Below are 25,445 nucleotides of genomic sequence, written 5' to 3'. Positions count from 1 at the left end.
AACCTCGGTGCATGATAATTAGGACACCCTGTATATGTATATATATTATGGGGACACCGGCCGCGTGGTGACACAGCGGTGCCACCATCATCATCATGAGAGCGGGGCTCATGCGCGTGGGCCACTCACAGCGAGCCTGGCACGGGGAGCTGCGTTCAGTTGGTCTGCAGTCCGGAGAGTAAATGTTGTCCTTGGCATGTCTCCCGCACTCTGTCGCCTCTGAGAGCTTCAGCTGGCCACTGGCTCAGAAGCCACGGCCCTGCGCCCACAATATAAGCCTGAACGAGAGAAAAAGGGAACTCCAGGTGCTCAATTTTAGTTAGTCTGTAAAGCCAGCAGACGATGAGGCCAAAAGCAACATTAGGAAAATCGATATATATATATATATATATATATATATATATATATATATATATATATATATCATACTGTAGTGGACTCTTGTGGGGTACAACTGTCGGACGGCTGTTATTGCTGGGTGATATTATTACCCCTGTGGTTAAGTTTGAATAAAATTTGTTGTACAGATGGCATTCCGCTTAACTTGGAGGCTTCGCACTAATTATAATATGAACATCACGACTGACTTCCATGCTACCACGGCCGCTACATGATTCGTGGAAGCAAGTGCTTAAATTTTTTGTAGTGCGAATTTACATGAATGTCATATACGGTATAGCGATGCAGGGTGAAACGCCAGCAACGACAACCTAGCAACGTCGGTTGAAATTGCGCAAAATCACCTGTTCACGTAATTTAAACGGCGCCAAAGAAGAGATTGAAACATGTACGAAGGCGAAAACTGAAGTTTACGTTTTAGAATTCCACCAAAGTGATGTTGCCTAACATTATTTCATGAGTTATATTTTTGAGAAACTGGGCGATCAGTTCATTCAAAGGTGTCACTACTAAGCGCATCATATGGACTGTCCACCTAATGTTCGCGTGCCACTTGGTAAAACGTTTTCGTTCCTTCAGTTATTTACGCCTTCTCTTCCGTAGGGCAAGGAGACGCTGATGTTTCCACAAGTAAATGCTTCGGTAGCGTAAGAGGGATGGTCGCGTAATTTCCATGTTCATCCTTCACTGCATTTAGTGAAGCTCTCTCAAACGCTTTCATATTTAGACAGCGTTTCTACCTTTAGTTTTGAAAGGCTTGCGCAGCTAGGCATAGGTAGTTATTTCTGATCAGACTTGCATTTTGATGGTCGGATTTTCTCGTTTTGCCGCTGTCACGTGAATCGGGTATACTGCACTGTGCCTTCGTATGATAGCAGTAATAGTAAACATTGAGGGGCTCTCCACTGTTTATATTCTGCATTAGAGTCTTTTTTTACTACCTTGACGTGGCGATCTTTGCTAAGCAAGGATCACCGAAAGCCTTTCTTACACCGAAGATCCGTGTATACACTGGCGTGTACATGTTGCCTCTCCACTGCGCTTTGAAAGATTAACTTCTTCATTAAGTTGTATTTCATGTCTGAGATTATCTGCAATGAAATGACATAACTTGAGATCACTGTCTTGGTTGTGCTTTATCTGTTACCACGGTGTTGTGCTTAGGGGTTTCGTTTCTCAGATTCTGCCACAGAAATGCTTGCTCCTGATGCTAACACTATTTCGTCGAAATCATGGAATAACCTTGAAAAGAGGTTTATCTCTTTACTTTTATTTATTTTTACAAATTCTACGCACCATCAACTCTTTTATTTCTATCTGCGGAAGGCGAAAAGGGTGCCTCACTGCTTCTATTTGAGTTTGTGGTAAAAGATCGTTTCCTAGACTTTCATCCATAGTGGGTACATAGGATGAAGTCAACAACAACAACTGGGCAAAATTACTGCAGCCAATAGCCTCATGATTGTAGTGATGATCATATGCGCTGGTGTTTTCGATGTGATGACATATTGAATAAACCCATACTCCACGGTTAACAGATTTACCATAAGACATTGTGTTTTTCGTGATTTCTGATATCCCTTTTAGATGAAGTCGTGAGTCGTGTATGTAGCGGCACCATTGTGATCGCCATCATATCATAAAGCCAGCGAGCCGTGCGACCGTCACACCTTCCTGTTGCATGATGCCAAGGTACTGGCGTTCATCCGACAGTCAGTCACCGCTTTCCGAAGGCAGCGATCGACGACTAACTAGGGCGAAGAAATGGGCCACGCACGACCCGCGGCGGCACGAAGCGGTCCACTTGACGGCGTTTGGGGCTCCAGTCAGCCGAAGAGCCCTCCACGCCTCGCCCACCCGTCGGTCTCAGCGTCGACACCAGCAGCGAAGACGGCGACGGACCCTCTCGCCCATGCACCCCGCGTATGGACCAGGCCGCCGCCGTGCTCGCTTCGCCGATAGGTTGGTCCTCGCGTCCGATCTGTCCTCTTCGACCGAGGAGCAGAGTGAAGACGACGAGGTGCCATGGGCGCGGACGCTGTGCGTTGCCCTGGTGGCGTTCACCGCGGCGCTGCTGGTTGGCGCCGTGGCTCTGGTCATCGTCTCCCGGGGTGTGCCGACTGGGCAGCGCCGTTCGGTCGGCTACGAACACCTGCTGCGCGCACCCGCTGCAGAAGGTGTGTCGACAGGATTTGACTTTTCGAAAATGTTAGGGGGTGGGTGGGGAGGAGGAAGTAGTGAATAACTAGTGGTTTGATCTAAGCAAGAAGGACGTGGGCGTTCGTTTCGCCAATGGGCGTAAATTCTACTGTATTGAAGCGTGGGCGCTTGCTGGATGCCTGGAACTGAAGTAAACATTAGAGTGCTCAATGTGCTTCACCAGAAAAACGAAAGAAAAGGCAGCAGACCTAGGTTATTCCTTTTGCCCTGCACTTGTTTGCTGGGACAGCACTCTTCTACATTAAAGACAACTATCTTAGTTAGACTAGCAGGCCTTTTGCTCAAATGAATGCGCTCGCCGCCTATGCGAGAGTAGGTTAGAAGCAAGCCGTGACAGTGTTGTTTGTTGGAATCGGCGGGGGAAAGTGCTGCGGTAATCAAATATCCCGCTAATATCCTTAAAGGGTACGCAACACACTTCCCTGGGACTATTTAGTTATGTTTGTATGAAACCATTTTTGCGCCTACCTGGGTGACTGGATAGGCCATGGCCGAATGGTTAGCTCATCGGGCTGCTCAGTTGAAGAAACATTGTTGGAAACCAAGCGTTGGGCCTACTTGGGTTACTGAGTAAGCAGCAATGGGGACATGGGCTGTATAAAGGAAATCTAGTCCAAGCTATTTTTATTCCACTCTGCTGGCGTCAAAAACATCGGGCGGTGAATCACAGCGTGGTTAGAACAGGCGAAAGAAACGCTCTCGTTTACAGAAGGTCACTCTTGTTTGCTCGAAAGTGAATCGCATTGCCTTATTGATAGGTCTTTAAAGCGAATCCTTTTTTGGCTCTCCTCTCGATTTTTCGGCCGCTGGTGCCGCTGGGTTTCTTGCAACACCACCAGATGGCACTCGCCTATGCACCCCCAGACCGCAGCCACCGCGCCAGCGTTTTACAGTTTGTGCGCATTGCACATGCTGTGCTTGCTTTCCTATCCGACATAAAAGCAGGTGCTGGGGCGTGGACGCCGCGTGCTGGGCTGTAATACTGTAATCAGTACAATCGTCCATAGCCCGAAGAGAGCGCTTTGAGCTGGCCTCTTAACAGCGCTTTAGCCACATCTGCTGAAGTAGTACTTAGGCACGCGCCAGCAAAGTGGATCCAAAACGTGTACTCAGCATCGAGGACTCCCAGCATCGAAGTAAACCTAGCGCGGAACAGCAACGTCTGTGTTACGCAGCGAAACGTTGTGCAGACCGCGAAATATGTAAAAAAAAAATGTATATACAATTACAATAACTGAATTAGGCACAACCCCCTAATTAAATTAAAGTTTACCACTTCTAGCACGATGCGATGTCCCATGTGAGGCAATGATAATGCTCAACCCTCTCAAAGATCATGAGCAATGACGCACAACGCCTCAAGCAAACACTTCTCGCTTGGTGTTTTGTGGACTACGCAGACACACAGTAGTGGGGCGCAGAAGGCAACATTTTATATCAACCCACCACTCTAGTATTGCACTAAACGCTGAAGAAAATATACATAAGCAGCCAACATCACTGCTAATTATAGTACAACGCAGCATACAGCATACAACGCTTCGCATACATCGACTGCCACCGTGCGTTGGTGCGGTCAATTTTTCTTCCCTAATTGGCCAACCAGAGGCAAAGAGAACGCAGATGAGAGGCTATCGGTGGGGCCGTGCTAGCACAGTGAAAGTCGATAACAGGATATGGAGGTTGGCCGGCCAGCGAGTGGCCCGCTTCCTCTCGCTTAGCTTTCAGTGCCAGCTAAAAGATCGCGGCGGTGTAAACCGAAGGGTAAAACTGGAGTTAGGACGTATCCTCAGCGAAGAAAATGTAGGAAAGTGATGTCGTGTATGCCCTAAAAGTGCTCGACAGCATTAAAACGCCACGCATTTTTTTTTATTATAAACAAATAAGTCTATTCTCCCTGGCAGCTCCTTGTAACCAGTGTCAGAGCGAGCGGCGAGCAGCCATCTTCTATTCATTTCGGTGCAGGGAAGTCTCCAGGTACTAAAAAAAAAGAAACCAGTTTTGTTCGGCATATATCATTGCATATTTACTGCGTCTACGCCAATTTCATGCGCTGAGTTCGGGCGGTTTTCTGACGTCGCGTGACAGACAGCAGAAATGGGCGCCGCTCGACCAGTTTTATCGATTGCGAAGTTCACTAGGTGAGGTGATGAAATTAGGAAATTCGCAGGCGCAAGATGGACTCAGTTGGTGCAAGACAGGGGTATAATTGGAGAGATCGCAAGCGGAGGCCTCCGGCTTGCTCGCGCCATAAAATAGGCTAATGATGATGGTGATAATAATGATGGTGGTTATGATAATAGTGGTGGTGAAAAATGCACAGAATCAGATAGACCTGTTTGTCTTTTTTATGGTCTTATCATGCATAATCAGTGGGTATACCTCATGTAAGATGAGAAAATTTGGCGGTTTTCCTGACGCCGCGTGAAAGACAAGCAAAGTGGAGGTGGCCAGAAAACATTCTGACTAATCGGTGAGGGCTGGTGGAAAAAATGGACGAGTAAAGTTTGCAATAGCCTTAAGGCATAGAGCGTCATATGCGCCGCGCTTGAACGAACCTCTTTCCCTTCGACATGGGTCATTTTAGGCGCAGGACAGGGCGGCTGCCGTGGTTCAGTGAAACTCTTTGGCACCGACTATGTTCACTGGGCGTGTGCCAGCAGGTCTGTGCCTCTCTTCGACGAGCGTTATCGCTGCCAACTTGAGTAACTTAATCTTGAATTGTGGCGCGAAGTGAACACGGACACAGAAAGGAGCAGACAGGACGAGCGCTAACAGCGGTGACATGTTGCAAGGTTATGTCACCGTACCAATTCGCCAAACTTTCCATCCTTTTGCATTACATTTCTTAAGTTAGTATGTGCCGCCGGGATTTTGCCGCTCTAGAAGAAAACAGATCCTTGTAAATTTATCCGATGCTGGGCAGAATCGAACTCGCGTCACGAACCTTCCTCAAGGTGAACGACGCGACGGCCTAAAATGCACTAGTCACGTGCCACTCGCTAATCCCTTCCCAACTTGGGTCACTGAGTATGAGCCGCTGGGTGTGCAGAAAGCGAAGCGTGAACAGTCACGTGCGCATCTCGTCTCGGAAGCGAAAATCCGCCGTTGTCGTCGGTAGCCTCACCGAAAGATGGAACCAAAAACGGCCGAACGCGCGAAGGGTAAGGCACGACAATATGCCCGGATTCAGGTCAAATTTGTTGGGCATATTTCTATAAGCGAAGTCAATTATTGGAACTGAAAAGAAAATTTGCTACATTTTAGTCCGGGGTGCGAGACTGGCACACTTCTTCGACGCCACTGTGGCTCCACGGTTATGGTCGACTAAAGATGTGCGTAGTGCGCACGTCATTTCGCACGTCAAGTCACTGCTTCCACTCCTACCTCGCACTTGTCACTTGCTCTTCGCATTTCATCGGTGCTGTATGCGCTGGGATGCTCTCTGAAGCGCCTACCTCAGCGGTAGCTGCGAAACGTGGTCGGCCACCAAAGCACGCCGCTGAAAACGAAGCAAGCAAACAAAGAAAAAGAAATCATCGTTCCACAGCTAAATGGTCAGCATGTTTCCATTCTGCGGATAACGTACACGTAAACAAACACATTGATTCAGCAGAAATAACTATTAGCCCATGTCAAAAACATAAATCGAAAACGTTTGACCTAAGTGATTATACTGCTTTCGAATTCCAACACTTAGGCAGTTTTAGGCGTCTCTGCTAAATGTTTTCTTCTCTTTCTTAAGCTTACCATTACGTTATTGGTTTCTCTTTTTCTTTTTCTTATGGTCTCCGTGTAACTCTGCGATGTATTGTTTCGGTGTTTAATTCTTTTTCTCGTGCGTCTAGCGAGACGTAATTGTGAGATCAAATTTTCAGGTACTCCTCTGTACAAACATCAGATGGCAGTATAGCGCTCGTCTTCTTCACTTCCAGCTTGCTCCACTGAAATAAAATAAAAATGGTGCGCAAGTTCTCCCATAACGCCACATTGTGTGCCCATGCTTTTTGAGATTAAAGCAATAGTTCATACCCTTGGTTCATTCAGAGCCTTACCATCTGGTTCCTTGCAGCTCCAGCGTGGCAAGTCAAAGGTGGACGGTTGGTGGAAGCTTTTGACGACAAACCACGTCTTCAACGCGCTCCGCATGCTGCCGCCCTTGCCGCTATCAAAGGAGACGATGCGCGCAAGCCCACTGGCTTCAATTCGGACAGCTTACGCTTCAACAAGGTGTGGGCCTTACCATAAACAGAAGGGTACTTGCGCTGTGCATGTTTCTTCCGGGTTTATTGCTTTAGTTATTTATTTGTGAAACGCTAAGGTGCCGAAGCATCAGAAAGGGGAGTAGCAAACAAAAATACTCGGTCAGCAAGAAAACGATTTATGTCGCAAACACGAAAACGAAATATTGAGACAAGTCAATAATGAAGAGAAAAATGAGGCATAAAATTAAACCCATTTATCCAATGCGAGCCAGCTCATTCTAAAGAAAAACGATAAACACGAACGCTATATACAGGAATAGCACGCAGAGAATGAAGTGCATACTATTTATAAAATGTTAAATGGAACTGAAGAAAAAAAAGCACATTCAACTCCTGTAGACATATACCTAATTTGAAGCCTTCATGGTTTGTTTAAGAATACTCCTATTGAATGATATATCTGTTTCGCGGCGAACGGCTAATGCTTTTGATACGTGCTGCGAACCCATGGGGACTGGGGCGCGTGGTATGGTTTGTTGTTGTTGCGGCGTCAAAGTAATTTATTGAGAAGCGGCACGTACACAGTGGTACATACACAGTGGTCCCAGGGGCATGTATGCTCTACGGAAACGTCCCGCAAGTTTTGACTCCAGTGTCTTCGACCTGCCTAATCCTGAGCGGGCCGAACTGTGTGTCGTGCTGACAGCAGTTAGTTCCTCGGAAGAGAACACGCGCCGTGGTAACATGGGATGCACTTTGGCGCTGCTTTGAACTAACTCAGGGTGTTTCAATATTCAAAAGTTTGAATAACCAATCGAGCAATTTCCTATTCGATCGTGTCTTTGAGTCAAATGGTCACTATTCGTAAATGCGAATAGTTCACGAATACTTTACGCCGTTAACGCTAACCGCGTCCAAATAAACATGACATTGGAGCAAAAATACATTAAATTTACAGTCCCGCGGTCATAGTACAGACAGAAACGTTGAGAGCTTGCGTAGTGATGCAGGCTACATCACATATATATATAGGCAGCCATACTTTGCAGCCTATATAGCGAATATTCGCACTTTGTGAAGAGTCCTTGTTTGCTCTTGTTTAACTACTTGTTTGCTCCTAATGCTTCATTTGCGCTTTTAATAAACAACTCATTTTAAATTACTATGTAATGAAAGAAACTTGCTAACATTAAGAATGCTGAAATATGAGAACCGTTTTATATATTTAGCGATAACGACTACTCATTCTTCGAAAACTGCTCGAAAAGTGTCGTATTTTCGATTAGATTGGGCTCGCTTCCGGCACTGTGCAATTCGTATTGCATTTGGCCTCAAAAATCACTCACACTGTTGGCACCCCTCTAGAAGTCGCGTATGGAATGCCTGGCCAGTGTCCGGTTTCAGCAGAGTGAGCAGCAAGTGTGTGCGTCCTCTCTCTGCTTCTCCTGCTTTCTATGCGGTTAGTATTACACAGCCGTTAGCTGAAAGAGGTTCGAGGCGAGGAGGCCTTGGTGTGCAGCGACGGAATTCCCTAGATTTGATTCGTAGCCTAGTTAGGCCATACGGGAAGTTGGCGTCAGGAAGGGTCATTCAAGAGCAATATATATACAGTAAAAGCTCGTTAATTCGAACCGCATGGGAAAGCCGCTTCAGTTCCAATTAACGAAAGTTCGAACTAACGAAAGTGAAGGAGGGCAACAGTACACTGCGATTTGAAAGCAGTAGGGCATGTCAGAAATTTGGCGTGTCAGAAAGTGATGGCGTGTGCCGTGGTCACACGCCATCTTCAAGTCGAAGCTCTGGTTCCGACTGTGCCACACCACCGATGTCGACCGAAACGAACGTTAGCCGAGGCTTAACACCATCCCAATGAATCGCGACGGCCGATACCTCCTAAGCTGAAAACAGAGGTGCACAACCGATGAAGACTGCCGAGTCAAAGACGCTGAACATGTGAAGGTGGCGAAGGCCCTGATTCGTTGGTTCTTGATTGCAAGCGCAGCTGCGACGTACTTGATTCGCTGTGTTTTGGAGCTTGCCGTGCCATCTCCGCACAACATTAGCAGCTGTACAAGATTTGCAAAGCCTCAGATATTCGCAACGGGCAAGAAGTCTCCGAGGTTACGTAGAACGGAGAGGCGGCAGCCGCCGCTGCCTTCTGGCTGACCCCGCGTCAGTTAGTTTTTTGTCCGATTTTGCCTTCTCTCGCCGTTCTCTCCGTTTCGGAGGCAATACAGCCTTGTGTGTAGGCAGTAGGCGCGTTTCTCTGGCCGTGTGCCAGGCGAGCGTAGTTCGTATCCGTGAGGGAACCTTCTCGCGTTCGAATTAACGGACTTTTTTATACATAGACTTCTATGGAGCTTGGCCGTACCAAATCGTACAGTTCGAATTATCCATAAATTCGAATTATTGAAGTTCGAATTAACGAGCTTTCACTGTATATCGCTGTTGAATGACCCTTCCTGACGCGAACTTCCCGTATATCTATATATATATATATATATATATATATATATATATATATATATATATATATATATATATATATATATATATATATATATATATATATATATCCAGTGGAACATTAATACCACATTCAAGGGAACAAGCCATATTGGCGTCACATCGACCATATCCGGTAGCACATGCCCAGTAGCCCCTGTGGCACATGCTCGAGAGAAAAGCGAAATTACACAGTGCTGCCAGTTGGCGTCAAAGACATTCGTCAACTGGCAGCCCATACCCCGTCACACCTACCCAAGGATTCAAGAGGCACGTAACAAATTACCCCAGTGGCGCATACCTAGTGCCATCGGGAATCCCCACATTTTGTGGGGATTCGCCACATAGTGCCCACATTTTTAGACTGCACTATCTTCGGCATGGGGCCGAGATTACGGCCAGATTGTGACCAGGTGGGCATTGCAGAAAAGTTGGTGGAAGTCGTCGAAATTAGTTCGCATTAAAAAAAAAAACAGGGCCATGGCCACACACGCCATTTCCGATACGTCGCCACCCACCGCCAACACTTCCTGGCCTATTACGCTGTCTGTTAAAACAGAAACGTTGACATAGCTTCAAGAATCGCCGCGCCCTAATTATCGAGTGTCCCAAGGCTCCATTTCTGCATCGCTTCAAAAGGCAGGATATTTCGGCAAAAGTAGATGGCAGGGGTACGGTGAAGGATGCCCCAAGTTTCTCGGTCGCCTGAGTTTGCTCGATGGTACTCAGTGATAAAAGATAGCGGCCGACAACAAAGACAGGGGCGACAACAAAATGCCGAGGAAAAGCCACGTATGCCAACAGAAGCGCGCCCTGCGCACGCCGCTTTCTCGTGTCAAGCACGGAGCATTGGGCAACGCTTACGCGCCAGCGCTGCTGACTGTTATCAATGCAACATGCAATATTTCAATACCCTGACTGTCCCGCTATCGATCTACGCAATCGGCGCAAGCTGCTTGCCGCGCCTTTCTGGGGAGTCTGACGGGCGCGTCTCCTGTTTTGTGCATTACCTCTTTATGAACTGTAGAATTCGAACGGTTCAGCCATGGCGCCTTCTTGACCCCTTAGGTTTAGGTTTAGGTTTAGGTTTAGGCGTGTGAACACCTAAACTTTCTTTATCGTCCAAATGGTTCGAACAATAAACGAATGAATGAAGGCACCTATGATTTGCCCACATGACTCCTCCTTTTCCGGCCGACTTTGCAATAACGCTGAAGTGGTTATAACGCAAGAGTAAATCCAGATAAGCCATTAAAAATAGAGGTGTGCACACGTTTGTATGCCATATCTCGATACAATTATCTAATTTAACTGAGGGCATCGCCAGAGCTTGCCGAGATCCCAAACCTTGCCAAACACGGGACTTGCGGAAAAGCACCCGAGGGCCATCGTAATCAACCTGTCTTTGTTGCTGAAAGCCTGTCCATACCTTTGGTTTGTCTGCAGCAGCAATCATTTATTTCTAACGTGTTTGAGCGCCTAGTGCTCAAACTGTGCTCACCGAGAGCCTAGTGCATTTATGAGCGTCTGGTGCATAGGTGACACGTAAGGGATAAGAGATGAACTTTTTTTCAAATCTCGCGCACTTTCTTCATAGCATCAACAACTTAACACCACAGCAGCTATCATAGCGGAAAGAAATAATTTGGATATTTGTCAATAGTTGGCACCCTACATCTCATTTAGAATTTTACGCTTATAGCAAAACATTCAACGTTGGTTAATGAATTATTGTTATCTATTGCGTAAGCTAATAGTAAAACAATTGTGGTGAGTAGTTCAAGAGGACAGTGAACTATACTAAGTTCGTTGCATTGTCGTGACGCATCCGTTGATTTTTCGAAGCAAGTCACGAGGTGGCTCAGGCACACTGTAGAATTAATGCGCACCTCTCAGTGCGTTAAAGCACCAGAAAAATAAAGTGATCCAATATTTCCTGTTTAAGAGGTACATGATGGTTACGGCGATTCTTATGCTAACGACTACAATGCGTTGAAGGAAACTTCCAAAATACTTCCTACTAAGCCTAAATACTTTTTTTTTTTTTGCTCGCGTCAGTGCGCCTCGATGGGGGGCTGAAAACCCGTGCGTTTCACTGTATGTTTCCAGCCACGATGTATTCTCGCCATTCACACTTTTCCAGTATGTAATGTATAGTAAAGTAAGCGATGATTGCCTATATAGAAAACACCTCAATATCACCGCACCTACTTGCCTCGCCTTCAGCACCCTCCAGCGCCATTGCTGGACTGGCATTCATGTTGACCTGCAACCTCAAAATTTGGGCCGGAGTTGTAAAGCACCGGAACATTTTTGTTTCACCCTTATTTATTTTTGCAGAATCGCTACCGCTGTATCGCCGTCTTCTACAAGTTCTGCCCGACGCCTCAGCGCGAGTACTTCTTTAGCCGTGCCGCCAACGCCTGCGTACCCGTGGGTGCCATGCCGGGTGTCCAGTTGTGCAACCACGGTGCCAACCGATACGCGTCGATGGATGACTGTTCCTTGCAGTGTGTGCGTACGCCGCACCAGAGCAGGAGGTGCTTCCAGGCAGCGCTGTTCACCACGTGCAGCAGGTGAGGATGCCCGCAAATTGAAAGCACGTGTGCTCGATTTCATTAGAGCTTCAACAAACTGCATTATAAGAAGCACCGTAATGAAGAGCACTGGATAAAGTTCGACCACTTGGGTTTATTTAACGTGCACGCAAAGCCAGACATATAACCGCTTTTGCATTCTGTCCCCATTCCGTCCACGCTGTAACACCGCGGCTAGTCGTCTAAATTTCTTAAGTTAAATTTGTTGAATACGGTACAAGTCAAGGGGTTGCAAAGCCGACATCGTGTAGTGGAGACGAACCTCTATGAGGTTCGTCATGGTCGTTATGCCTTGCTCAAGGACGTCTGTACTGCCACACTAATCTTCAATAGTAAACACTCTCGTATTTATTTCACGTCTCTCTCTTTGTTTCATAAAAGGAAACTTTAGCTCGGGGCCAACTCTGATTCCCCTATACAAATACGTGTACTACACGGAAACGCTTTTATGAGACAACCACTCCGCTTATTTGAATGACACGCTTTGCACTTGAGAAAGAAAGTAAAATTTTAGCAATTCGATTAATCAGAATTTTTGTTTAGGACCACCACCTTACTGGCATGAAATGGCCAAAATCGCTAAATTTTCGAAAAGAAAATACAAGCACCAAGTATACGATTCTGCATCTCCCCACCAAAAAAGATATAGCAGGTGTACAAATTTTATCTGTTAGGGCATCGCAAGCGGAGAAGTTAGAAAACGGAATATACAGCTTGCATGATGTGACAATGCTCACGACTATTTTGCGAAGCACTACTCATAAATTAGTGGTATATTTAAAAGTGGCGTATACTCAATTATTTTTCTCCGCTTAGATGTACTATTTCTTCAAGTTAAAGAAGTGTGATATTGTTTTTGTGGTTGCCTTCAGTTTTCTAGATTTTTTTTTACCTATGGAATCACTAAAAATGAGCGCCCAGATTCACAAAACCTTCATACACTAAAATTGTTCAGAAGATAAACTTTCAGTCAATCTGGATGCAAGCCATTGTGTTAGCGAAGGCGGCCGACCAATGGCAAGCAACCCTTATGAAAGAAATTCTCTGTGAATTCGGCCGCAGCTTCCTAATGTTGCTAAAGCTTATCTTTCCTTTTAAATTCAAGAAACGATATCTAAATCGGCGCGGTGTATTTTCAAAAAATCTATTTCTCTGTTCCTATGTGTTTATATCGGAGTTCCTGAGCTATTGCGTCCTTTAAGCTTGAAACTGCATGATCAGCAAACGGCAGTATATTCCTGAGCATTATTAACGCCTGTTCTGGCTATTGATTTCAGGGTTGATTGCGTGTAATCGCGTTTGACAAAGTATTCCCACGAAAAGGCAGAAGCCGTAGCTTGCGTTTCCCGCTACAATCCGAAGGTTTCTACGAGGACGACGCAGTTCCGCCTCAAAAAAGTGCGCGCATGTTTAAGGGATGCATTTGTTTTAGGCGTGCTCATTGATTTTGGTGGCAGATGGAAAGAAAGTCGCAGTTTCAGCCGAAAGACGAAATATCAATTTCGATAACGAATCATTAGATAGCTTAGTAAGGATAGCAGGTTTATCGGCCGTATAATCTTAGAAAAATTAGCTTACTAAAGGAATTCATAAGCGCAGTGTAAGCGCGCACAGGCAAACATGAACACGTTACAATCGATGGCCGAGGACACTCGCTGGTAAAACGCTGGCATGAGCGAGCGCCGCTGCAGCACCAAGTGAAGTGGCGTCTTGTACAACGCTTCAACGCTAACTGAGCAGCGAGAACAGCATACGCGAAGGCATGCGCCGTCTACAGGTGGCTTTCAAGTTATGGCGCGCGTGGCCGTGCAAATTGCGCAGCTGCTGGTGGGGTATGCTGGTGGGTCGACGCTTTGAGAAATGCGGAATATCGGTAGCAACTTCATAGTTGACATCAGTGCGCCACCGAAGAACTTTATACGGCCTGAAGTAGCGCTTTAACAGTCTCTCCGAAGGGCCGCGACGGCGAATGGAAGTACAAGCCATAACTCTCTCTCAAGGCTTGTAGGAGAGCGATCGGTGACGAAGGTTATAACGTCACGAGTCGTAATCCTGGTGCCTATGAATACGTATGCAAGCAAGTTGTCCCGCTTCATCAGTACGCTGCGCGAAGTTTTCAGCATCCATTTCGATGTCATTGCATTCATGTGCCTGCATCGCATCTAACATAGTTGAGACTTCACGACCATGTAAGAGATGGAACGGTGTCATTCGTGTTGTCTCTTGCTGAGCCATGTTGTATGTGAAGGTGACATACGTCCAGATTTCATCCCAGTTCTTCCCAGTACATCTACGTACATCGAGAGCATACCACGAGCGCCTTATTCGGGCGATCATCAGTCCGTTCGTTTGAGGATGGTACGTACGCCGTTGTTCGCCGGTGAGCTGTTCCACTAAGTCTTAGTACTGTGTCCAGTAGCTTGGCTGTAAATACACTTCCCCTGTCAGTTAGGAGTGCTGCTGGAGCGCCGTGCCTCAGTACAACATTCTCTATAAAAATCGGGTTGCTTCACTTGCGGTGCTACGCTTCAGAGGCTTGGTTTCGTCGTAGCGAGTAAGGTAGCCTATGGCTACGATAATCCACCTGTGACCCGCAGCTGAAGTTGGGAATGGGCCTAGACATCCACTCCGACTTCAGAAAAGGGAATTTCGAGCACATCAACAGGGGGGAGGAAATGTGCTGGTCTGAGTGCTGGCACTTTTCGCCGCTGGCATTCAAGGACGTACGTCCAGACATATTGTTCAACGGCCGCCGTTAGTGTTGGCCAATAATATTTTGCCTCGCCCTACACAGCGTTCCTGTGTTGCCCAAATAACCGGATGTTGATTTATCATGGCATGCCCGTAATACTTCACTCCTGAGAGGTGTGGGGGCGACGAGTAAATAGGTGTTTCTCTTCGGAGAGATGTTGGCCTTATACAAGACGTCATTACGCAAGCAAAATGATGGTAGCCCTCTTGCAAAAAGCCTTGGGACAACGGAAGTGTGACCTTCCAAGGAACTTATAATGGATTTCAATTCCGGGTCGTCGCGTTGCTGCTGTGAGAGTTTAGCTGTGTTGACAACTCCGCAAAGGCTGCATTGTCATCATCTTCCACAATGGCAGTTTCGAATGGGGCGCGAGAAAGGCAATCGGCATCCGCATGCCATATTCCCGATTTATAGACGAAAACCATGTTGAATTCTTGAAGCCTAAGGCTCCAGCGCACCAATCGTCCTGATGGAGCCTTCAAGTTCATCAGCCAACGAAGGCAATGGTGGTAACTGACTACATTAAAGGAGTGGCCGTACAAATACGGGCGAAACTTCATAACGTGCCGCACGACGGCAAGACACTCCTTTTCCGTGGTGGAATAATTCACTTCCGTACGGGAAAGGGTTCTGCTTGCATAAGCTATTACTCTTTCAGCACCGTCTTGCCACTGCACAAGTATTGCTCCTAAGCCGCTGAAATGTTGCCGGCGCGGAGCACAAGCCGAAGGGAAGTACCTTAAATTCATACAGGACGTAAGATGTAACGAAAGCAGTTTTTTCTCACTCTCTTTAGTGAACTTCAATTTGCCGGTACCCGCTCCTTAAATCCATCGGCGAAAAATGACGGGCATGTCGCAGTCTATCGAGGGAATCGCCTATAAGGGGTAGCGGGTAAACGTCCTTCTTTGTGATCTCATTCAGCTTGCGGTAATCAACGATAAACGTAAGCTGCCATCCTTTTTTTACGAACATCACTGGCGATGCCCAAGGACTCTTCGATGGCTGAATAACGTCATCTTCCAGCATTCTTTTGACCTGACTTTCTATGGCTTCGCGTTCCCCTGGGGTCACCCAATACGGGTTCTGCCGTGTTGGCCGGGCTGCACCATCAGCTACAATTCGATGTTCGGTCAACAGCGTTCGACCAACCCTCGACGTCGACGAGAAGCAGTCCTGATATTGACGTTCCAGCTTCAGGAGGCTTTCTTTCTCCTCAGGGAGTAAGCTTGGGCCAACATCGATGGGTAGATGTCGAGGCACGGGAGGCAGGCTGGTTGAAACCCCTTGCTCTACAGTGAAACAGTCGGCGACCTGAGTGTACTCTTCAACGTACTGCCATACCTTTTGGAAGAAGCCGGTGCTCATGGCCAAAGTTTTTTTAACAATTTCTGTGTCTCCACATTAATGTTGACGACGCTTCGTGCAATGAATATGCGATGGCTGAATAGTATCGCCGGAATTCGTTTGGCGACAGCGTCGGAGTTGCTCGGTATGTTGCATGTCACCGACAGAAGGCAGAATGGAGCATAAGCGCGGTGAGATAGTCACGTCATCAACGGCGACGCGCAAAGGTCTTCGACCTTGCTGTGTACAGAGTACAACTGAACCTGGGTCCATGCTTAACGCAACTTACCTGTCCGGAATGTTTATAATGGCGCCGTATTCACGTAGAAAATGTATACCCAAGAGCAGGTCTTTGCAGCACTCCCGCAAAGCGACAAAAGCAGCAACGAAGGTCGACGCACCAATAATAATTCTTGCAGTAGCTTTCCCTGTGGGCATCATCAATTGGCCTACTACGACAATTTGTAACTGTTAGTTTCTGTGCGTGGTCTCTAGGTGGTGTCGCGCAAAGCGAAGAAAAACTAAAGAAACGACGGGAACAGTGGCGCACCTTTCAAGATACAACGACATTCCAGTCGCTTGCTGGCACCCGATGATGGGGTCTAGTTTGATGCCCAACAAATGTACTATTTGTTTCGAGAAACGAAAGCGATGCCGGAATTGGCTTTCTGCCACTTCTTCAAACGCGTTTCGAACCTCCACTGCTCTCGTTCCTCCTCAAGCACCAAAAAAAGCAATGTTCCCATCACAAGCGCGAATTACTCGAATTAAATTATGGATTGGATCTGAACGTGCCATTCAGCGGCCGAAGCCGCCGTGTGGATCCAATGCAATCCCCCAGATGCGCCGTGCGAAGCGGGTATCGTAACGAGTGCATGATCGCTCCAAACTTCCCAACTCCTGTCGCGTTCGGCGCCTAGTAGACGACGTACTTGGTTGCAAGCTGATTGACAAGAGCCTGTCATTTTGAGGTCACAAAAAACGTGGCGGCACCCCGCGGCTGGTGACATCGGCGCGGAGTATGCCAATAGCGCTCAACGGTAACCGAACGAATGAGCCGAACAACTGTGTCTGATCGCACCCCTGTTAGTCCATTCGTTTCTGGATTGTAGGTTTTTGTCTTTCCATGAGTAGTGCCACTGAGAATTAGGATGAGATCTAAAAGCTCGGCTGTGAATGTGGTGCCTCGGTCTGTTATGACGATGGAAGGTGCGCCATGTCACAGGACATTTTCGATGAAAAATTGTGCCACCTCTTATGCTGTGCCTCTCTGGGTAGCTTTTGTTTCGGCGTAGCGTGTAAGATAGTCAGTTACTACAGTAACCCAGCCGTTACCCGTAGTTGAGGTAGAGAGTGGACCCACGAGGTCCGTTCCGATCTGGTCAAATGACGTTACCGGTATTTGAACAGGTTGTAGCGAACCGGCTACTTTCATATTAGGTGACTTTTGCCGCTGAAAATCTAGGCAGGTCGGAAAGTGGTGTTTCACGGCAACGGGCAGTTCTAGCCAACAGTATCTTTGTTCCAATTTGTTCAGCGTTCGCGTATACCCTAGATGACAAGTGATCTCGTTGTGACATGCTTCCAGTACTTCAGAATGAAGAGCAGTAGGTACGACGAGCAGCTAGCCGCATCCGATCGAAGAGAAGTTCATTTTGTATAGAACTTTGTTGCTCAAGGAAAACGATGACAATACTCTTGCGAAAGCCTTAAGTATGGTCTGAGTTTGTCCGTCCAAGAAGTTAGTCAGGCTAAGTAGCTCATGGTCAGCACGCTGTTGCTGTGCAATGGTAGACGTGTCGAGAAGACTGAGGAATACTGTCTCCTCTTCATCGGAAGAAAGAGCCGACTCTACGGGTGACCGAGAGAGGCAGTCGTCGTCGGTATGGCGTTTCCTCGACTCGCACATAGCCGTGATATTATGCTCTTACAGTCTAAGGCTGCAACGTGCTAGTCGCCCGGAAAGATCTTTAAGATTTATGAGCCAGCAGAGCGAATGATGGACGCTGGTAACTTCGAAGCGGCGATCATACAAATATAAGCGAAAATTTTTAACCGTCCATACGATGACGAGGCACACCTACTCAGTCGTAAACTAGTACGCTCCTCTGCGTGACAGTGTTCTGCTTGGACAAGCGACAACTCTTTCTCTGTCCTCTAGGCACTGCACAAGCGTGGCTCCAAGAACAACATTGCTCGCATCACTCTGAAGCATTGTAGGGGCTCTCTCGTCAAAGTGGGCAAGCACAGGGGGCGTTTGTAGACAGTTTCGGAACTCGGTAAATGCAGCTTCCTGTTCGTAGACCCTATGCAAAAGCAACGTCATCCTTCGGGAAACCGCTGAACAGCTGCGGAATGCAAGCAAAGTCTACAATAAACCGCCGATAATATGTGCAGAGGCCCAGAAAGTGCAGGACAGCCTTTTTATCAGAAGGTGCGACAGGCCGATAGTAACTGTGCGATGGAGGCAATTTTGGCAGGATCCAGGCGGACACCCGCGTGATTGACGACATGGCCTAGAAACTTCAGCTCCTCAAACAAAATTGCCATTTATCCGGCTTTTGGGTGAGGCTGGTGGACTGTACCGACTGTAGAACCGCTTTAAGCCAGTCAGGGTGCTCTTGGAACGTTGCGGAAGAAAAATATGACATTGTCGAGCTGGACTAAGCAGGTTTTCGACTTCAGCCCCGAAAGCACGGTATCCACAAGCCGTTGAAATGTAGGTGGTGCAGAGCACAAGCCGAAAGCCGAGACCTTAAATTTGTATAGTTAATCTGGCGTGACAAAAGCGCTTTTCTCGCAGTTAGTCGGGTGTACCTCAATTTACCAATACGCGCTTTTCATGTCCACGGAAGAGAAATAACGAGCGTTTCGAAGCCTATCAAGTGAATCGTCTATTTGGGGAAGCGGATACACGTCTTTCTTTGTCACTTAATTTAGCTTTCGATAATCCACACAGAAATTCAGGCTGCCGTGCTTCTTGACGAAAGCTACAGGTGATGCCCAAGGGCTCTTAGGAGACTGAGTCACGTCGTCTTCAAGCATTTGGTTTACATGCTGTTGTATTGCCTCGTGTTCTTTAGGGCCACAAGATAAGGGTTTTGATGTATCGGTCTCGTTGCGTCTTCTGTGATTATTCGGTGCTTGGTTAATGGGCTTGGACCGACCCTTAACGTCGACGCAGAGCAGTCGTGGAACTCGGCCAGGAGCACAAGAAACCGTTCTCACTCATGGTGTGGTAAAGTAGTGTTCACATCCAGCACAAGTGCCGGCGGTGAAAAGCAGCCACAAACATCAGCGACATTATCAATAATAGGGCAAGGCCATACCCCTCGGTAGGTGCCGTTGCTCTGTGCTAAAATTGGTTAGCAATAGCCTCGTGCGCCCATCCGTGACACTTACGATGCCTCGTGCAACGGAGATGCCGTGAGCAAATAACAACGAGGTTATTTGGTCTGCAAATTCTTAACAATCAAACAGTACGTCACATGCCACCGAAACAAGGATAGATGACCCAGGTTGGACGACCACATCGTTTTCGATGAGATAAAAAAAAAAAGTTGTGTTGCGGCGATAAGCCGGGATTTAAATCAGGACGCTTATACAACATAACCGAGTGTTCCGGGATGCTGATTATGGCGCAATATTCCCTTAGAAAATCGATGCCTATGATAAAATCTTTAGAATATGTTAGAACAATGACAAAAGTCGACACGGAAGAGGAATTTCAGATGGTGACTCTCGCAATACAGCTGCCAGCAGGCATGAGTGCTTGGCCACCTGCAGTCCTTATACGGTGTCCCGTCCAAGGCGTTTTTACTTTCTTACGGCGAACGGCTAGGCCTTGAAGCATTTTGGAATAATCGGCACCACTGTTGTCTAGTGCTGTGGCTTGCTATCCGTCGACGGTAACACGAAAACTTGCGCTAACAATTTCGTCGGTATTAGCGTTTGCCGGTTTCACGGCGTCCTGCAGCGGGGTTATCGGGGGTTTTTAATGGCCTTTTTCTGGGCCCGCAACCTTACCCCCAGAGGTCGCCACCATAAGTTTACCCGGCGGGGGCTGGACGACCTTCTTCCCTGAAGTCAGCAAAAGGATGTTTGTTGGGTGAAGATTAATGAAGAGGGGACGGAGAGGGTGACCGTCGGCCGAAATTGGTTTGGTAATTAGGCAGAGAGTCCTCGTTCATAGTGCGCGTTATCGTAGGACCTTGAATAGCAGCGTCGTCGTGTTGTAGCATGTAGTCGTCACAGGTCGGTCGACCGTCAGACTAGAGTTCACGAGCTCGGAAAGAGATGTCGCGGCACCAGCAAAAGCGGAGAATATGGTCGACGCTTCCGCAGTTATAATAGAGCGGACGCTTATCGACAGGGCTCCAGACGTCCGTTTTTCGAATTTGCGGAGGCCTCGAAGCCTTGGCTTTTGGCGGATACCAGAATGCAGCTGACGGCGGCTGGCGGTAGGAAGGAATCGGAACGATGGGTGGACGTGTCAAAGTTTCCTCTAGTGGTGATGACCAAGGTGAGGCTCTCTACGGCAGATGGGGCGCACCGCGTGGGCGTAACAGAGGATTGACGTCGGAGAGCGTCGGTGTTACTGACGGGACGCTACTCGCGACTAGGATGGCCTGCCGAGAACGCTTGCCAAATTTCATTACGGTTGACTTTAACGACTGACGCCACGAGTGTGATCACTGCCGGTGTCCAGAGCTGCTGAAGTTCTTGGTGAAGAATCTCCTGATTTACACCAAGGAGGGAGTTGTGATTGCTGACGGTCGTTGCGGCGGTGTTGCTAGGAGTGCTGACGGGCAAGCGATCGAGCTGCCTGCACCTTAGATGGAGGGCGCGTTCAATACCAGTGGCTTTCTTTATAAAATCAGCCACGGTGCTCGGTGGATTGCGCATAAGTCCGGCTATAGTTCTTTTTTGACTCCACGCATAAGGTATCGCAAGTTCTTTTCTTCGGGCATGTAAAGCCTGTTTCACATGCAAGCGCAAATGCTCGCGATTGAGGCGAGATTCGGGCAAGTCCGAACCAGTGACGGCCCGCCTCACCGCGTGACCAGTAGAGGAGTAGTGCTGGAAAGTCTGCGCATAAGACGATGTTTATTTACTAGCTAATTGCTAATATCAGCTGTGGACGTTCGCACTCTGAATGCCAGGACGACATCCTGAATTTGCATCACCGATGTCATTTACCTAGAGCGAAGCGCAGAAGTAAAACTGGCGTACTTCGGTCAGCGGTTTATCAATGAATGACAGCGAACTACCTAGTTCATCAGTGTCAATGTGAGTCTTGCGCGTGACACTATGGCGTCCCGCACAACGAAGGGCTTCGTGAACGGCCCTTCAACGAGGGCATGGAGCTCCTCAAACCTTTCTGTCATCATCTTACAATACTCTCGAAAACACTCGGTTTCGGCGTTCATGAGCAGCGGCATCGCTACAAAAATGTTGCAGAGTCATCATCATCATCATTATCATCATCATCATCAGTCTTGCTACGCCCACAGCAGGGCAAAGGCCTCTCCCATACTTCTCCAACTGCCCCGGTGATGTGCTAATTGTGGCCATGTTGTCCCTGCAAACTTCTTAATCTCAGACGCCGGCCTAACTTTCTGCCGCCCTCTGCTGCGCTTCGCTTCCCTTGGAATCCAGTCCGTAACCCTTAATGGCCATTGGCTGTCTTCCCGCCTCATTACATGCCCTGCCCATGATAATACCTTTTTTTTAATTCAACCAAGATGCCATTACCTCGCGTTTATTCCCTCGCCCTATCTGCTCTCTTCTTATCCCCTTAACGTTACACCCATAATTCTTGCTTGCATAGCTCGTTACGTCGTCCTAAATTTAAGTAGAACCCTTTCCGTAAGCCTCCAGGTTTCTGCTCCGTAGGTGAATACTGGTAAGACACAGCTGTTATACACTTTTATCTTGAGGAATAATGGCAACCTGCTGCTCATGATCTGAGAATGCCTGCCAAACGCACCCCAGACCATTCTTACTCTTCTGATTATGTCAGTCTCATGATCGGAATCCGTGGTGATCACTCTGATCACTCTGATTCTCGATAAGAGTAAAGTACTATTTCTGTGGAAACGCAGCCCATCGCGGTGTGGAATTCCTTCCTCCTTCCGATTCTCCCAGATAGGTCTCACCCACCAGCACCGTGGTACCTGGAGTTTGAGCAAAGCCTTCTGTATTTCTTAAACAGCATGCAAACGGAGATGCGTGTATGATAATGTGGCGTACATAAATCCATCTCCCCTGACATGCTAGCGTCCGTTATGGCAGAGTACTGAGCCGCTGGTGAGTTTGTGCGCTGCATATGCGCATTATTTTACAAAAACAACACAAAAGATAAAACGTAAGCACGGTTTAGATATTTAGAACGCAGGATATGTATCTATAGAATAAATATTTGAGAAGCAGGGACCAAACAATGCTTATGTTGGTAGTCGCGAACTACCGAAACAGACTGAAAGTCCCCTGTTTTTTGCCAGCAACATTGATATTTGCAGTGGCGGAAAACGCGCGGGGGCAATGCATGTGAAACGAAACCTCGCGAAAATCTTCGCAGCGCAGCGCCACTGTTCGCTCGATTCACTCAATCGCTTGCATGTGGAACACGCTTAAGGGTCAGCTCTACGACACAGGCGGGTCATGGACGGTCTCGCGCGCGGTATCTTGAAAGGTATTTGCAGGCTACGCAGAACTTGGTGCGCGCTGTGTTCTGGACACTCTTGCGTTTAAGCGAGAGACCGCCACGAGGGGCACTTCGGCTAGCCGCTGCAGCCGCGCTTGCTCACACCAGCGTTTTGAGGAGAAATGTCTGAGCTCATCGAAAGTGATGTGTTCACGTTTGCTCGTGCGCGCTCACACCATGCTTTTTATTTCAGTTGGTAAGCGAATGTTTCTAAGGTTATACGGCCGATAAAAGTACCATCCTTACTTGGATAGCTGCATAAAAATTTGTTTTCGCAATTGATGCTTCGCCATTCTGAGGAAACGGCAAATTACTACATACTCTTACAATTACTCTTACTCTTATAATTACTCTTACATAATTCCAATACAATTTGCATCCCTTTATTAGATAACGTATTTTCAAGAGTAAGGCATGTACAGTTGAGGTCAGCTTTCTTATGCGACTATATGGTAACGTGGCTGAATAGGCACAGCGGAAGTGCTAGCTGGGCGAATCAGTTTGTTGTCAGTGCTCTTTACGTCGGTTCCGCTTCCTGGGTTTCGTTCACGCTTTATTTTTTACCTAAACAGGCTCTCGGCGCTAAAAACAGCGGGCCAGTAAATCAGCTGCCGGCGAATGCTTTCATATGTTCCTTTGTCTGCATCACTTATAATGTGACATCTATTTGCTTACAGCAACACACAAATAAAAAAAGATCAAATACGACACCGCCAATTTCGATAGAGATTTCCAGCGGTATAGCGAAAAATATTGATCAGTCGGTGCGGGGTACAATAGCAGGTGTTCTCTCATACATTGACAGCATTTTTTACCTTCGGGTGTGGCAGAAACAAAATTCTACTCCTTCATCTTGGTTACTTCATGAGGCTGATATTACTAGCACGTCAGTCACTAGTTATCTTTATTTCAGTACTTTCCAGTTCACGAGGAACTTTAGGGCTCATATGCAAATTTAGGCACTTGAAATTGTGAGTTTGCATCATATCTTTCCTCGAAATGCAACTGATATCACGCATTTAGCACTCTGATGCCAAACTGTGATGACATTTATATCTTGCGGTGGACATAACAAACGCACATTCCGTATTGGATTAAGTGACACATCTATGTGCGACTCATGTGGTTCAAGATATACTGTTGAGCACCTCATCCACCCGTGTACTCGGTACGACATCAAGCGCCGCCCTGTTAGGACAGCAATAAATCGGCTGCACTGAAGACCTTTTTTCCCTCGCGGATATGCATGTATTCATACATTCCATTAGATAAGTGGACATTGCTTGGATTTGAAAACTGTCGCTGTTGGTTGATCTGTCCGTCCAAGTAAACGCACCTCGACAAGGCGCCGGCTTCGTCTAATCCATGGCGACATTCGCTCGAAAGTAATCAGTTTAAAAAAAATCTGATAAGAATTTTCTAAATATCTGAAGGTTTATTTTGGTCATACAGATAACCTGCGCCTCCTCTAGTAATCCAACTCAGACAATTCTATTTTCACAAAGCGTTTCTTAAAATCATTTGAACACAGCGATGTCATCTAACATAAGGGCGCACGGTGTCAGAAAGGAAAGACGCATCAAAGAGGCGCTCGAATGAAGACCTGATGAATTAGACGAAACGCAGCCAAAAGAAATAACAATGCATGCGCCTATCACTTGGCGCCATTGGTTATAAAAGTTCCTGCCATTCTTTTCAATGCTGACCAAATCCAGACGCACTGAACTGAACAGTGAGATGAAAATGACTTTATCGTATTAGACGCAATAAAAAAGATATATTGAGTATCGCCAAGCGACGCCAAATAAGAGTGCCTAGGTGTTGTTCAGCTACGCAGAATTTGCACATATTTAAAGTTTGGCTCAAGTGAAATGAAACGCCGTGTACACAGGGGCAGGGCGGTAGCGGTATATTAAGCCGAAGTAAGAAGGTTACGAAACGCTACTACTAAACACGGCACCTGTTTCGGACCAAGTGAATAAATTTAAATTCGTTACCCTATGTATGACGCGTTTCTCCTATGTCTGAAAAGTGAACTTCATGCAAAATTGTTAAGCGGACAAGAGATGACGCTATAAACGTGGGTGCCCAACAAGTCAACATCTCTGTACCCACCGCGGTGTTTTTGTGGCCGTGGTGTTGCTCGGGGTAGCGGGTTCGATTCCTAACGCAGCAGCCTCATTTCGACTGGGGCGAAAAGCAAGAACGCTGTTGCGCTCAGACTTAGGTTAAAGAATCTTTGGATTCATGCGGTAAATATTTACATGTGGGAGAATCCCAGGTGATCAAAATTAAAGTGAGTCCCGCCACTACCGCGTCTCTCGTAAAGATATTCTGCGCTTGGCACGTAAAACCGTGTAATTTTTTTTTTCAAAATACCCCCAAAGGCCCCTCTTACGTGGGTATTACATGGGGGGGGGGAAATCACAAGCACTGGTCATAGTCTGTACATACTAAAAACAAGAGAGTGTAACAGAAGTAATAATACAGTGAAACATACGTAATATACAAGATAATTACGTCACAACTATTACAGAGAAAACATTAGTAAATATTAGGAGAACACAAGGCAACTGCAATGAAAAACACCAAAAAACATCGAAAACACTGTTAAAGTCCCAAAAAAGAATAATAATACCATTAGTCGACAAGTCGTGAGCGAATTAAATGTTGAAACTTAGTCAAATCTGGTTCCGTGGCAATGACTCATGGTA

The 25,445-nt window shown here is 47.0% G+C and overlaps 1 protein-coding gene across 1 annotated transcript in view; it reads left to right on the top strand.

Annotated features, from left to right (window-relative positions):
- Positions 1-2,030: 2,030 nt before the first annotated feature.
- LOC139055370 (uncharacterized) overlaps positions 2,031-25,445 on the top strand; it is a 28,077-nt gene continuing 4,662 nt past the window's right edge. Inside the window, exons 1-3 of the mRNA XM_070532804.1 lie at positions 2,031-2,576; positions 6,692-6,849; positions 11,670-11,905. Of these exons, the coding sequence (XP_070388905.1) occupies positions 2,081-2,576; positions 6,692-6,849; positions 11,670-11,905 (890 nt within the window). The 5' untranslated portion in view covers positions 2,031-2,080. The remainder of the gene's footprint in view (positions 2,577-6,691; positions 6,850-11,669; positions 11,906-25,445) is intronic.

The sequence above is a fragment of the Dermacentor albipictus genome, chromosome 2 (assembly GCF_038994185.2).
Source record: "Dermacentor albipictus isolate Rhodes 1998 colony chromosome 2, USDA_Dalb.pri_finalv2, whole genome shotgun sequence".
Taxonomy (NCBI): domain Eukaryota; kingdom Metazoa; phylum Arthropoda; class Arachnida; order Ixodida; family Ixodidae; genus Dermacentor; species Dermacentor albipictus.
This window is presented reverse-complemented; position numbering and strand designations above follow the sequence as displayed.